This window comes from Sceloporus undulatus, chromosome 2 (assembly GCF_019175285.1).
Source record: "Sceloporus undulatus isolate JIND9_A2432 ecotype Alabama chromosome 2, SceUnd_v1.1, whole genome shotgun sequence".
Classification (NCBI taxonomy): domain Eukaryota; kingdom Metazoa; phylum Chordata; class Lepidosauria; order Squamata; family Phrynosomatidae; genus Sceloporus; species Sceloporus undulatus.
In genome coordinates this window covers 220,273,539-220,289,594 of record NC_056523.1, presented here as the reverse complement: position 1 = coordinate 220,289,594, position 16,056 = coordinate 220,273,539, and the positions used below count along the sequence as shown (strand labels likewise).

At 40.3% G+C, this 16,056-nt stretch overlaps 2 protein-coding genes across 3 annotated transcripts in view; both read left to right on the top strand.

Moving 5' to 3' along the window:
• Positions 1 to 11,093, top strand: part of WRN (WRN RecQ like helicase) — a 74,098-nt gene extending 63,005 nt beyond the window's left edge. For both annotated transcript variants that reach the window (XM_042449401.1, XM_042449400.1), the window contains exons 32-35: positions 1,171 to 1,333; positions 2,295 to 2,518; positions 8,675 to 8,815; positions 10,329 to 11,093. In XM_042449401.1, coding sequence (XP_042305335.1) covers positions 1,171 to 1,333; positions 2,295 to 2,518; positions 8,675 to 8,815; positions 10,329 to 10,451 — 651 coding nt within the window. In that variant the 3' untranslated portion in view covers positions 10,452 to 11,093. The remainder of the gene's footprint in view (positions 1 to 1,170; positions 1,334 to 2,294; positions 2,519 to 8,674; positions 8,816 to 10,328) is intronic.
• The window catches only part of GTF2E2 (general transcription factor IIE subunit 2), a 333,455-nt gene that overhangs the window by 252,256 nt on the left and 65,143 nt on the right, over positions 1 to 16,056 (top strand). The gene's annotated exons all lie outside the window — the stretch shown is intronic.

Genomic DNA, 16,056 nt, shown 5'->3' with positions numbered 1-16,056 from the left:
CTGTTTCTTTTAGCTGCCCATAGCCACTATTTGTCAATCTTCTGTAAAGCAGTATAGTTTCTGGTTCATATCTCACCTCTAAAAAGATCAAAAATGGGGTAGCATCCAATGGAAATCATCAAGAAAAATTGGCGACATATTTCAGGATGTTGGAAAGATGTATTTAGTAACTAAGAAGCTTCATGTGGTTTCCCTGTGAATAGTCCTAAGCTTTATTTGGGAGCAATATAAAATATCACAAAGTGACAACACCTAATACGAGACATATTTTATGAAATCGTTGGTATATTTATTGATTTCTTTACACGTTTTCCAGTTTTTGCTATTTTTAGAGGTGAACTGTGACCCAAGAAGCCTCAGTTACAGATGGTTTTTAGACTGGCCACTCTTACTAAAGAAAAGAGCTCTGGTCAGAGGAGATGGTCCCAAGACTCCCTTTGTAGTATTTCTGTCACTAGTACGGTTTACTTGAAGAATGAGTATTAAACATGGGGACGGTGGAGGAAAGAGAAAATTGTTTTGCCTGATCCCAATGAGGACATGTACAATGTGCCCTTGTCTCTTAGTTAAGCTGATTTGACAGTTCCTAAACCAATATTTTATGGATTGTCACCAGGAATCTGTGATCATATCCTTGCCATTATTCATTTGAGGCATTTATCTTCTTAGAAAACAATGACCAGAGAAAATAGACCTGCATGGCACAAATTAATGGTCTCTGCTGTTCTGAAGCTGAAATTTATCAGTTAGCATTAACCTTCAACACGAGATTCACTTTTAATTCTTGATGTTTTGTTTTATTAAGTTTCAATCCTTGCGCCCAGTACAGGGGCCCAACACAGCTTCCAACACAATTTAAAAAACTAAAACTAAAACATTAACAAAACATTATGATATTTAAATTCCACAGACTACTACATGACAACAAACCCTGTTTTGTCAGCATACACATGACAGGGAGATAGGACCTCTCCCGGTTGTCTGGTGTCTATATCTGTATAATACATGGGTTTTCCAAAATGGTCCTCCCCCCAAACATACTATGTTTTTAAATTAATGACATTGTTAAAGATTATTTCTGAAGAATCATGTTTTTAAGTATACCGTTTGGCTCTCTCATTGGTAGACACTAGGCTTATTGTCCCTTTCTGATTTGTTTTGTTTCCTCAGAGGAGTATAAGTGAGAGTCGGTCTTTACCTCTTACAGTAGTTGGCACACATTTATCCCAAGCTTTGAAAGCTGGCTACCCAGTCAATTTAGAACGTGCTGGTCTGACTCCTGAGATACAAGACATGATCACTAAAATCATCCAAACTCCTCCCATCAACTCAGGTGAGTAGTTCAGTCCAAATCTGTTTGCTGCAATAGATGAAGTTGTTCAAATAAAGATATAATAAATGATTATTACCATTCAAAAGGGCTGCATTTTTGAGCAAAGGTGCGGTACACATGGTGCTAAAGCGCCGTGCTGGTGCCGTGCTAGGGTTAAGGGATTGCGCAGCAACCACATGGTCCCTAACCCTAGTATGGCCGGCGCCGTAACAATGGCGGTGCCCTGTATACATGACCGCCTCTGCAGCTTTAAAAAGAACCCTCTTTTTGTGGGTTGTTTTTCCTCTGCAGGGAAGCCGTGCGGTTCGGCGGCTGCGGCTTCCCTGTGGAGGAAAAAACCGCCACCACCGCCACTTCGGACATCCAGGAAGGTATGTACCAAGCCAAAGATACCCTGTGTTTGACAAGTTTAACCCTAATGTTTGCAACTCATAATCAAATATATCAAAATGCTTTGAATGTAAGAAGCAGATTTGTTTATCTGTACACCCTCCAAACTGAAATGCTTGAATCTTGATTTAAATATTCAGAATTAATGTGATCTGACTCATAGCTCTTTCACATTGCCCTAGAAAGCTTGAGATGCAGAAGCAAAGAACACACAAATTTGGCAGGCAGCATATGTAGAGACGATTATAACTTTATTTATCAAGTGTAAATGCAGCCTGGATATTCCTTGGCTTAATCTACATTTGTAAGGTTGCAGCTTTATAGCATAGGGGTTTGTAACAGTGATAACAAGTATCTATTGCCATTATGATTTATCCAAAGTGTGATTTGTTCTCTCTCCCTAAGACATTTAAAAAGCTGCTATAATTCATTTTTGGTAAATGAAGGGTGTCTATTTAAGTAACTTGCCTAGTCATAAGATTTAAATTTTGTGAGATTTTAGTGCCCCCTCAAAGTGGCTCTTCTTTTTCAGAAAACAATGCTGACTTTAATGTTTTTTTCTTCTTCCAAGATGTGACACAAATGAAAGCCATTAGAACATTAGTCCCAGCACATGTTGAAATGTATCTTATAAGAATGACAATGGCACTGCTGGAGAAACAGCATAGATATCAGCAGCTCAACCAGCAGCAAGATTCAGAGAAGCAAATATCACCTCAAGACTCTGGATGTCTACAGTCAAGTAGAGAATCATTACAGAAGAAGGAGGAAAAAATTCAGTGGATCGAATCTAAGGTTTGTAAGCAGAGCTATAGAAAACAGACACTGACAAACTAATCCAGCAAGAAAAAAATTGAAAGCATAATGAAAGTGTTTTTTCTAATGTTCTTTACAGCCCTTTGGTCTGTGGTCTTCAGATTTATTTCCATTGTGCTTTAGGGCCCAGCTGTGCTTGCAGCTGCTTCATAGTGGCAAACGAATATGAAGCTCCTTTTGAGGAAGAACAGGGTTGGGCAGAACATCCCATTCTATTAAGTGAAGAAAAAGAAGACTCAATTCACAGCTTTTGTTTTGGGAAGTTGCCCAAAATCAATTCTTTGTTCCACAAAACTTAAAATCAAACCTTGGCTGATATGATTATTTCCATTATAAAATGACACAGATTTGAAACTGACAAGTTTGTCTCTTTCTGTGTAGTGTTTTAGAGAACTTAAGCGGGGTACACACTGCCAGAAAGAGGTGCCTCCCTGGTGCCCCTCTTTGTTCCGCAGGAGCACCACAGCAATCAAATTGCGCGGCGCTCCTGCGGAGCAAAAAAGGAGCACTTGGAAGCAGCTCCTCTTTGCGGTGTTGCTGTGATGCCGCAAAGTGGAAGGACGTTGCAATGACATCACAGCTGTGACGTCACCGTTACACACTGCGTTTGGTGGGTGCGCCGCAGCTGCGGCGCCCTCATCACATGCAAGGGCTGCCGGCGTGTGGGCACTCCGCCCACCAAGCAGCCCTCGCACGTGACAAGGGCGCCTCAAAGGCCCATCTGTTCTGGGCCTTAGTCTAAGAATTTTCCTGAAGCCAGATGACTGATCCCAAAGTGCAGTCCTATACTGCTCCTGCCAGATTACTGGTAGTTCTGTTGACCCAAGGCAGTTTATAATTAAAAAAGCAAATAGTACATCTGGAAACATACATAAAGTTAACTTTAAAATAGAATTAAATTGTTCATTATATTAAAATGAATTAAAAATACACTTAAAAAGACAACATGACAATTAAAAGATTAGCAGTTGGAACAGTTCAATTTAAAACAATACAGCACCCTCAGCAGTAAATGTATAAAAGGAAGTGTTGATATTTTAATAGAACCTTTCCTTGATAGAAGCAAATGCATTTTTAATGTTTTCATTTTCTTTCATTATTAAGAATGTAGTTGGTTTAGTTATTTGATCCATTTAATATCTTTCTCTGTTTTATTTTAAACCCTTTGTTTAACTGATTTCCTAGCGTTAAAATGGGATGAGGCAATAAGTTGGTAGGAGTGTGTGTCCTGCTTTCTTTCAAATTCCTTAAGACAGCTAATAAAACTGATCAATATTTAAAACTATAAAGTATGATAAAAGCTATGAGTAACAGTAAAGGTATTAGTTGAAACAGATAATCATACCACTACAACTAGCAAAAGAAAGAAAAGTGCTTTAAAGCAATCAGCTGCCCAAAGGAACAGAATTTCTTTGGCATGTCAGCTGAAGGATAGTAAGAGACACTGCAGTCGAACACAGCTAGGGAGAGAGTGCCACAATTCTGGTGCCGCCACTCATAAGGCACCCATTTGTTAGGCACTCACCTAGCCTCAGAACACAGGCATTCCAAACAAGGCCTTTGAAGAAGATTATTATTATTAACTTTTATTTATAAAGTGCTGTAAATTTACACAGCGCTGTACATACAATCTTTTTAATTGGACAGTTCTCTGCCCTCAGGCTTACAATTTAAAAGACACGAAACAAAAGGAGAAGGGAATGGTGGAGGGAAAGGGGATGAGGACCAGTGGTTCTTCTCTCCCTCTAAGGCCTGGACCAAGGCAGATGGACTGGAGGGAGGGCTCTTCCTTCTTCCAGGCTAGTCCTGATGGAGCTGGACCTGCCTGGTGAATTCCCTCTCAGGCCAGCGGATGGCAGTTATGGAGGGCGGAGTCTCCTTCCTTCAGGCTAGCCCTGATGGAGCTGGACCTGCCTAGTGAACTCCCTCTCAGGCTGGCGGATGGCAGTTATGGAGGGCGGAGTCTCCTTCCTTCAGGCTAGTCCTGATGGAGCTGGACCTGCCTGGTGAACTCCTTCTCAGGCCGGCGGGTGGCAGTTATGGAGGGTGGAGTCTCCTTCCTTCAGCTAGTCCTGATGGAGCTGGACCTGCCTGGTGAACTCCCTCTCAGGCCGGCGGGTGGCAGTTATGGAGGGCGGAGTCTCCTTCCTTCAGGCTAGCCCTGATGGAACTGGACCTGCCTGGTGAACTCCCTCTCAGGCCGGTGGGTGGCAGTTATGAAGGGCGAAGTCTCCTTCCTTCAGGCTAGTCCTGATGGAGCTGGATTTAGAAGATCTTAGTAGATAGGTAGCTTCATGTGGGAGAAGGCTGACTTTCAGATGTCTTAGGCCTGTTAGAGACTGCCAAAATAAAGCTGCTTTGGGTCTCTTTGGAGGTATGCTGTTTAAATGATGCATGCACCCTAAGAATCCGGAAGCTGCACCAAAGCTGCACTCCAGTGCTTAGGAATGGACTGTGGCTTTGGCGTGACCTCCAGACTCTTAGGACCCATGCATCATTTAAATAGCATACCTCCAAAGAGACCCGAAGCAGCTTTATTTTGGCAGTCTGTAACAGGCCTTAGTTCCATAAGAAATCATCACTGTCACTGCCTCCTCCTCCTCCCCTTTTTAGTTATATCATGCCTTTCCCCAACAAAGAGGCACAAGGCAGCTTTAAAGGCCAAAGCAAATGCCCTGAACTGGACTGGGAAATGATCTGATAGTCAATTAATAGTGGCATAATATGTTCATAGTGATCAATCCTAGTTAACTGGCTGCTGCATTTTAAACCAATAGGATTTTCTGGATACTCTTCAAGCGCAGCTTTATATACAACATACTGCAGCCAGTTAGCCTAGATGCTGGTAGAGCCTTGATAACTGACCAGTCATCTCACTTCTCAAGCAGGAAACATAGCTGCCATTGTGAGCTAGTGTGTAAAAGCCACAGTGACTACTGATGTCAGTTGAGCACCCAGCAGAAAGCTGGATCAAGCATCCACCACCCCAATTTTATCTGAAGATCCAGCCTTATGAGAAAGGAGTTATCCGCATTGTCCTATACTGTGTGAATGAATGGAGTACAGTCAGCCATACATAACCATGGATTTTTTATCCATGAATTCAAGTATCCACGGCATAAAAATATTTTAAAAATATATAAATGTCAAAAAACAAACCTTGATTTTGCCATTTTACTATGCCACTGCATTTAATGGGACTTGAGCAGCCACAGATTTTGGTATCCATGGTGGGTTCTAGAACCAAACCCCAGTGGATACCAAGGCCTTACTGTACTGTGTTCAGTTCTGGGCACCTGCTTTTAAAAGGGCTATAAAATTGGAGTGAGTGCAGAGAGCAACAAGGAATTGGGCATGTTCAGCTTGATGATGACAAGATGAGGGGTGACATGACTGTATTCTTTAAATACCTCAAGGCCTATCACAGACAGGAGGATGCAGATTTGTTTTCTGCTGTTCCAGAGAGTAGGGCCAGGTCTAATGGTCTGAAGTTACAGAAAGGTAGATTTCTATAGAGCATTAGAAGGAACTTATTGATGATAATAGAAATTCAGCAATGGAATCAATTGCCCAGAGAGGTGGTAGGGTCTCCTCTTGATGTCTTCAAAAAGAAGCTGGACAGCTAGCTGCTGGGATACTTTAGTTAGAGATCCTGTCCTGTGCAGAGGAGATGTACTCAATGTCCCAGGAAGCCCCTTCCATCTTTTTGATTCTGTAATTCAGAAGCAGTAGTCTCATCTGGGAGAGCCAGTGTAGTGTAGTGGTTTGAGTGTTGGATTAGGTCTCTGGAGACCAGGGTTCAATTCTCTGAGCTGAAACACACTGGGTGACATTGGGCAAGTCACACTCTCCCAGCCTTAGAAGAAGGCAATGGCAAACCTCCTCTGAACAAATCTTGCCAAGAAAACCTTGTGATAGGTATGCCTTAGGGTTGCCATAAATTGGAAATGACTTGAAGGCACACAGCACCTGCACACAGGCTCATTTGCACTGAGTTTCAGTTTATTAGCCTTCAGTGACCCCACTATTGATGCTTAAGTATCAGTACAGGATATCAACAGCATCACCAGGGTTTGAAGTAAAGGTGAGGGAGAGTTACATGCAACCCTAAGGCTCTTTCAGGAAGGAGGAATTAAAAATCCATTTTCTGTTAGAAGCATAGCTCCACAGCAGCATCTAGTGGTTAGAGACAAGTATATCAATTACCATCTGTTTTCATTACCACTAAAATTCAAACTTTCCTGGTAAAGGTATACCTCTGTTAAGAAAGTAGATGTGTTCTTTAACAGGAAATTTGGTATGAGAGGCAGAAATAACAGGGAAAGAATAGGGATAGGTTCCTAAACCACAAGATCTCAGCGGATGTTTCAATCTGAACTAACAATATGAAAATATGCAAAATGGAACAACCTGAAAGCCACTTCCTTCCTTCCTCCATATATACACTTTAATTGTTTTTCATCTGCTCAGACTTTCTCTATTCTTGATTTTCTTTCATTATATAATACATTTTCATTACAGGGCTTTAACAGCAGAACATGTTCCTTTGTCTTCTTTTTAGAAGCTAGGTCTAGTTGCATACATTCAGTTTAAAAGGGGAACGTGTTACAATTCATTTTTTAAAAAGGGGGGAATTCATTTTTTTATTCTTTAAAATTCAGTACATCTGTATGGAAGGCACTTTTGAGATACTGATGCCATTCTGTCACTGTGGAAAATCATGCTTATACTTACACAACACTGATATTTTTTTATTGTCACTGGTTACATTGCATTATTTTCTTGCCACAATCCACATAATTCTTCTAAGACCAGGTGTGAGCTTAAAACATCTCTGTTGGCACTCTGTCTAACAGAGCCAAGTTCAGGCTGATTTTCAGAGATGAAGCTATCTTAGTCTTTCATGCAGGTGCACTGTAATACCTAAATTTTGAGGTAATAGTCAATGGGGAGGGTTTAAATAAAAAGATTGCTGTATATACTGGTTCATACATGCGCATTTATACTTTGGTGGCTTGCATTTGTGAACGGGTATACATATAACTTGCAGTACCTCAACATACAATAGTTTCAATTAAAAATTTGTAAGTTTTGAGTCTTCCAAAAATGTACATCAGTGTGTACCATATGTATATGTACATAAGTAACACTGGAAAACATTTGTGCATAAGTATTTGGTCATGCTGTCCTGCTTTTAGTTCACATTAAGTTCTATTTAAATGTTTGTAAATGTAAAATTTTTCTCCATTTAAACTGTGTTTCCTCTGCATCCTTTTTTAAAATTTTATTTCTTACCAAAAAAAGGCAGAAAACAATAACAAATACAAACAAAAACAAGCTAAAATACAGATCCTTAAAAACCAACTTCAAAGATTCAAGGTCACATGGGATGTAAAAGGGCAACATTACATAAAAACAAGGATGGACTCAGAACACAGAGATACTGTACCTTCTTTGCACCAGTTCAATCATCGAAAGGGAATCATATTACAAAGGAAGACACACTTCTGCTCCAATGTGGTTGAGATACAATATAAGTGGGGACCATCATTCTTCAAAAGGCATATTCCACCCCCACAACCTTCTAGATTGACCAGTGAGATTTTCCATAAACCAAAAATTCCAAAATGGAGACCACCAATCAGTCATATTGACCTTTCCAGTTTTCCAAGCCCTGGCCATTTCAATCTTGGCCAATGCCAACAAAAATGCAATAATATCTTTATTGTGTAATGTCTTGTTTTGATTAATAAACACAGAGCAATAAAAGTTCTGGAGAAGGGACAGTTTTTTGATCAGTGATTTCTGAAACTAAGTTAACTACTGAATGCCAAAATGCAAATACACTTGGACAATCGTACCACATGTGCAGGAAGGGACCTCTATTACTACACCCTCCCCAACAGCACGAGGTGGGGTTCTTAGTAATGCGTGCGAGTTGTAGTGGTGTGAGGTACCATCTATGCAGAACTTTAAGAGTGGTTTCTTTCAGGGCTATAGAATTAGATTTATATGGGGGAGTGTTCCAGATTTTAATCCATTCTGAATCTGTTATTTGAATGTTTAAATCCATCTCCCATTCCACTTCAGCATCCTCACATGGAATGATGTTTGTAACTGTTCCTCTTTTAAAAGGCCAAAAGCAGTGGTGAAGAGGGGTCCCTTGGCACCAGACAGGATATGCAGAGCTCACAGAGTTCCATCAAATTGGCCTCATGCAATCAGCCTTCTCTCAGTGCTGAGGAAGAAGATCTCTTTACCGATTCCCAGACACAGGTAATTGTGGTTTGTATTTTACAAACGTTCATTACCGAGACACTGAGTATATTTTATCTCTTTAATATTGTTTTTTTAACGTTAGTTATTAAATAATTTGTAAGTTTTTTCTCTAGCAATCTAATAGAGCTGCCCATGATTTTAGCTGTTTTTTAAAATGAATAGTCATTGTCAGATGTGAAGAGAAAAAATCCACAATCATGGGTTCTATTCTCTCCTTTGTCTCCTTCATATTGCTACTATTGTGAGGATACAGTGCAACACCTGCTTTCTAAATTTGTGGGGAAAGGGCTGCTGGACTATAAAGGAATTTGAGGGGAAACTGCTCACTCAAACTCTCATGTTTCAAACTTATCAACTCTTTCAGCGGGAAGTGGGGTGCAAAAATGTGTGTGCAAGACTCCATAGGGAAGTCTTGTATATATGGTAACCAGGTAGTTGAGGTCAGATATGGACTAATTCAAATTCAGGCAGCAATAAAGCTAGCTGTGAGATGTCTGGCACTGCCCACTAAGGGTAAGCTGCATGTTACAATGCATTTGCATATCACATTTGCCTAGCAAACACTTCTCCACTACACAGCATCTTTGAGATGTATTGATTTTCTGTAGAGAAACAAAGTGAGGGCTTAGTGCAGCCCCAGAGACACATACACACAAACTTTTGGGGTCTAGATGACTTTTGCATGAATAAAAGCAAGTTGGTTCAGCAAGGAAGATCTAGAAGATAAATAGTAGGAAGGAACAGAGTTACTATTCATCTCTACTTCCTTAATTAATCCCTCTTACCAACACTATTCATCATAAGAGTAGCAACAGGACTGATGTTACACAAGGCTGCATTATTACTGGTATCAGAAATAAATGAATAGCCACCCTCAAAGGTTATTGAAAGACCATATGGCTTTGTAGTTATTTTGCTAACATCACAGGCTGCTTTAAGATCCACAAGGCTGATAGAATACTAGCTCCCCTAAGGGTAGAGTTTGTCAAAGCACAGATCCTTTACTAGGCAGAATAGTTTCAGCCAGTAGATGCAGGGAGGCAGCAGCTGCAAAATAGTGAAGGAAAGAACTGTGTGCTTGGCAAATTGCCCCCAAGTTGGCTGCTACCTTCAAGTATACTGGAGGATGTTATTTTATTGTCAGTGATGAACAGGTAAACTGCAAATTCTATAAGCTTTGATACAAAGATCAGAAGAGAGCACCAAATTGTTTTTCCCCTGAGACAACTCAGTGCTTAGATTGACTTTCAGTTTGCAAGATGTTACACAATAGGTACCATCTTTTAATTTGCTTAAGGGACAAATAGCTGCTAGTGTGCTATGGTAGAATTAAGAAATTGGGTTCATTTTCCACTCTGCCCATGTAGTTTGTTAGGCACCTTGGGACACTGGGACATACACTGATGTAGCCTTCAGTTCATATTCAGGCCGCTCAACTACCATGGAGATGATAATATGAGCAAACAATTTGTGATAGCAAAATAATGAGTTTATGTTTTTTCCCCTCTAGATCTTAAATCAGCCTTCAAAGAGGAAGTTACCAGAGTGGTTTGGAACTTCTAAGGGAGTTGTTCCGGGTGTTAATACTTCCAAGAAATCCAAAGGAGGAGGAAGCAAAGGTCTTTTTGGCTGAGCTTGGAGATCTAGTAAAAACATTTTGATGCAAAATACATGGGTTGAAGATTTGAGTTCATCCACCTACTTCATTGGATGAGTTCTACATTCATTCCTCTATTTCAAAATAGTACCAGAAGAAAAACCTTGTTTGTTTCCACAAAAAACTAGATAAGCCCATAAAAGCCTCTCATCAGTGGCTTTTTTTTCCGTATAAGGGACTTATCAAGCTTCAAAGCCTGAGTCCAAGAAAAACAAGAGAAGAAAAAGAATAATAGATTATAGTGCTTACTACTTTAAATGTGTACACTGAATATTGGTGTGTTGAATAGTTTCTATTTAAATTTGCCAACATAGAGCAAAGACTGTCGCAATATATGTTGAAAAACAACTGAAGTCTGAAGAATGCAGATGTGCTATTTGCCTTTCTCAGAATGACAGCCACATAAAGTGGACAATCCCACATCCTTTATTTGTGTTCCTATATGTATGTATGTATGTATAAAGGAAAATGTTTTCATATGAAAATATGAGTCCACAGCAGGTTATTGTGGCATATAACTAAAGTATTATCACATTTATTACTACTGCTAACAAATTGTTTTTCTTACTTTCAACTAAAGGTTGGCACTTTCTTATAATAAATCTTGTTTAATAGTTATTTCAGTTATGTGCAGTTATGAATATCATGGTTTGATTTACAATGAAAAGTCAAAACATTTCCAGTAACATTTCAGCTAGTTAGTTCTTAAAGAATAATTTCATAGAATAATTCAAGTTTGACTTGTTCCCTAAGAAGAATTAATTTAATCTTCTCCCCTAATAAACACAGTCTTGTTCCTATAATACTTCAAATAGGTAGTGTATATTTAAATAATTTAAAATATTTACATTTCATTTTCGTCCCTTTCAGTCCTCTGAGGCAGTTCATGCACGTTATAGGCATGTTGTCATATTTGATTAGAGTGTAATTTTTCTTCTTGGGAACATCATCTGAAGTTTGTGGCAGTGTATCCACATTTCTAAAACATTCCATTGAGAAGATCCAAGATGAGATAATACCCATGATCAGATAGGCCCCCCCCAATCACCTCAATTAAAAAAGGACACACACACTCCATGATCATTTCTATGAAAGGATGTCAAATTGTGTAAATAAAGGTTTGGGGAAGTTCACTTTTGCTGGAGTAACAGTTAATGCTGGAAAGATTCTAGATTACCTCCAAGACCATAGTTGGAGCCATCAAAGTTGAACAATCAGAATTCACTATCAGATAATGCATACCTCAGAATCTTGGACAGGATGGGACACAAGCTTCTTTCCTATGTTAACTTACCAGTAAGTTAATAAGTGAGAATGACAGGACAAGAATTTTAGTGCAACACATAGCTTAAATACATAGGTACACAACCTATACTAATGAAGCATTTCAGTGCATTCATTTTGATATTTTTCATGTTAGGATTTGGGGAAAGGAGATCTTGTGCTTCTAAAGATCTCTTCTAGCATATCACATTGGTATTTTGAGGACCTTGTATAATAAGATTTTTTTTCTTATTGTGATTGAAGATTTGTTTCTTTCCTGTTCCATATTGCTATATTATTTGTTAACTGCCCTTGAGCTGTGCTTGATTCATGGCAACCCCGTGGATGAGACATCTCCAGGACCTCCTATCCTCCATGGCTCAGCTTAGGTCCTGCAAAGTCAGGCCTGTTACCTTCCCGATCGAGTCCAGCCATCTGGCATATGGTCTTTCTCACCTTCTACTAGAATCATAGAATCATAGAGTTGGAAGAGACCACTAGGGCCATCCAGTCCAACCCCCTGCCATGCAGGAAATCCAAATCAAAGCATCCCTGACAGATGGCCATCCAGCCTCTGTTTAAAGACCTCCAAGGAAGGAGACTCTATCACCCTCCGAGGGAGTGCATTCCACTGTCGAACAGCCCTTACTGTCAGGAAGTTCCTCCTAATGTTCAGGTGGAATCTCTTTTCCTGTAGCTTGCATCCATTGTTCCGGGTCCTGTTCTCTGGAGCAGCAGAAAACAAGCTTGCTCCCTCCTCAATATGACATCCTTTCAAATATTTAAACAGGGCTATCATATCACCTCTTAACCTTCTTTTCTCCAGGCTAAACATCCCCAGCTCCCTAAGTCGTTCCTCATAGGGCATGGTTTCCAGACCCTTCACCATTTTTGTTGCCCTCCTTTGGACATGCTCCAGTTTCTCAATGTCCTTTCTGAATTGTGGTGCCCAGAACTGGACACAATATTCTAGGTGGGGTCTGACCAAAGCAGAATACAGTGGCACTATTACTTCTCTTGATCTAGACACTATACTTTTGTTGATGCAGCCTAAAATAGCATTGGCCGTTTTAGCTGCCGCATCACACTGTTCACCCATGTTCAACTTGTGGTCTACTTGGACTCCTAGATCCCTTTCACACGTAGTTTCATTCAGCCAGGTGTCACCCATCCTATATCTGTGCATTTTATTTTTCCGCCCTAAGTGCAATACCTTACATTTCTCCGTGTTGAATTTCATTTTGTTAGCTTTGGCCCAGCTTTCTAGTCTATTCAGGTCATTTTGAATCTTGATCCTGTCCTCTGGGGTATTAGCTATTCCCCCTAATTTGGTGTCATCTGCAAATTTGGTAAGTATGCTCCCAATTCTGTCATCCAGGTCATTGATAAAGATGTTGAATAGCACTGGGCCCAGGACAGAGCCCTGTGGGACCCCACTGGTCACTTCTCTCCAGGATGAAAAGGAGCCATTGTTGAGCACCCTTTGCGTTCGGCCGGTCAACCAATTACAGATCCATGTAACAGTTCCTTTGTCTAGCCCACATTTTACAAGCTTGTTTGCAAGTATGTCATGGGAAACCTTGTCAAAGGCCTTACTGAAATCAAGATATACTATATCCACAGCATTCCCTTCATCTACCAAGCTGGTAATTTTATCAAAGAAAGAGATTAGGTTTGTCTGGCATGACTTGTTTCTCTGAAACCCATGTTGACTTTTTGTGATTATGGCATTGCAATCTAGATGTTCACAGACTCTCTGTTTAATGATCTGCTCCAGAATCTTTCCTAGTACTGATGTCAGACTAACTGGACGATAATTGTTGGGATCCTCTTTTTTCCCCTTTTTGAAGATGGGGACAACGTTTGCCCTCCTCCAGTCTGCTGGGATCTCTCCTGTTTTCCAGGAGTTTTCAAATATGATTGCCAATGGCTCCGATATTACATTTGCCAGTTCTTTTAATACCCTTGGATGGAGTTCATCTGGTCCCGGAGACTTAATTTCATTTAGATTAATAAGGTGTTCCTCTACTATCTCTTTACTTATTCTGTACTGAAATGCCCCTATTCTGTCCTCTGCTCCATTATCCTCAGGTTGAGCACCCTTTGCCTTTTCTGAGAAGACTGAGGCAAAGAAGGTGTTGAGTAATTCTGCCTTTTCTCTGTCTTCTGTTAGCATTTTGCCATCTTCTCCACGCAGTGGCCCTACCGTTTCCTTCTTCTTCCTTTTGCTGCGGACATATCCAAAAAAGCCCTTTTTATTGTTCTTAACCTCTCTAGCAAGCCTGAGTCCATTCTGTGCTTTAGCTTTTCTGACTTTACCCCTACACATGGCTGCTATTTCTTTGAATTCCTTTTTTGTGATTTCCCCCTTTTTCCATTTCTTATACATGTTCCGTTTCAAACTTAACTCGGTTGAAAGTTCCTTAGTCATCCATCCTGGTTTCTTGAGACACCTCCCATTTTTCTTTCTCACTGGAACTGTTTGAAATTGTGCCTTCAGTATCTCTCTTTTGAGAAAGTCCCATCCGTCCTGAACTCCTTTATTTTTTAGTATTTCTGACCATGGAATCGCTCTCAATACTTCTCTAAGTTTACTGAAATCCGCTCTCCTAAAGTCTAGGATGCGTGTCTGACTCTGCCTGGCTTCTCCTTTCCACTGTATTACAAACTCCAAGAGAACATGGTCACTTCCACCTAATGATCCCACCACTTGCACCCCATTAACCAAGTCATCCTTGTTGGTTAGGATCAGATCTAAAATAGCTGACCCCCTTGTTGCCTCTTCCACCTTTTGGACCATGAAATTGTCTTCCAGGCAAGTGAGGAATTTGCTAGGCCTTGAGGATTTTGCTGAGTTTGACTTCCAGCAAATATCAGGATAGTTGAAGTCGCCCATCACTACTACATCTCTCTTTTCTGACTGTGTGGTCATCTGTTCTAGAAAGATATCATCCAATTCCTCAGTCTGACTTGGGGGTCTGTAGTAGACTCCCACCGTAACATCCTTGTTGTTTCCCTCCCCTTTAATTTTTACCCAGTTGCTCTCCACCTGGCTTCCATGATTGATGTCCTGGATCTCTTCACTGGTGTAAATATCTCTGACATATAGTGCTATTCCTCCTCCTTTCTTATTTGGCCTATTTCTCTTAATAAGGTTATACCCCTCTATTTCCACATTCCAATCATGAGACTCATCCTACCAGGTTTCAGTGATGCCTATTATATCATATTTGCTTTGTTGTACTAGGAGTTCGAGTTCATCTTGCTTATTTCCCATGCTCTGTGCATTAGTGTAGAGACATCGCAGACCATGGTTCCCTTTTACTTGCTGCCTGTGCAAGTTTTTTTGCCTCCCACTCTTGGGTCCTTGCACTGTTTGCCTTGTTTCCTCTATGTCAGTTTGACTATTTTCGCCATCCCTTTCGCCTTCCTTAATATTGTCTCCCTTCCCCTCGGAACTCAGTTTAAAGCTCTCCTGATCAAGTTCTTGAGACTGTTGGCAAAAACATTTCTTCCAACTGGCGTGAGATGCAGCCCGTCTGTTGCAAGAAGTCCCTCCTCATGGAACCGCAGCCCATGATCGAAGAATCCAAATCCTTCTTGGCGGCACCATCTACTTTCTACCTTTTCCAACATTATTGTGTTTTCTAATAATTCATGCTTTCTCATGATGTTGCCAAAGTATAACAAGCCTTAGTTTGATCAGTCAGGCTTCCAATGGTAGTTCGGGCTTGATCTGTTCTAGAACCCATTTGTTTATCTTCCTAACAGTCCATGGTATCCCTAGTACTTTTATGCAGCATCACATTTCCAATGAGTTTATTTTCTTTCTATTGGCTTTCTTTACTGTCCAGCTCTGACATACGTACATGATGATACAGAACATCATTGGACAGTCCTCACTTTAGTGTTCAGATTTATATCTTTACATTTTAAGATCCTGTCCAGTTCTTTCATAGCTGTCCTTCCTAATCCTAGTCATCTTTTAGTTTCCTGTCTACAGCATCCATTCAGTTCAGTGTTTGATTCAAAGTATGGGAACTTCTTGACTAGTTCAGTTTTCTCATTATCTAGAATAAATTCTTGTAGATCTTCCATGGTCATTATTTTTGTCTTCTTAATGTTCAGCATCAAGCCTATCTTTTCCAGATCGTTGTTGGTTTCTGCTAGTAGTATTGTGTTGTCTGCATAACTTAGGTTAATGTTCCTTCCTCCAATCTTCAGCCCTCCTTCCTCTGAGTCCAAGCCTACTGTGTGCATGATATTTTCTGCCTATTGGTTGAATAAATAAGGTGATAGTATACAGCCCTGCCTGACC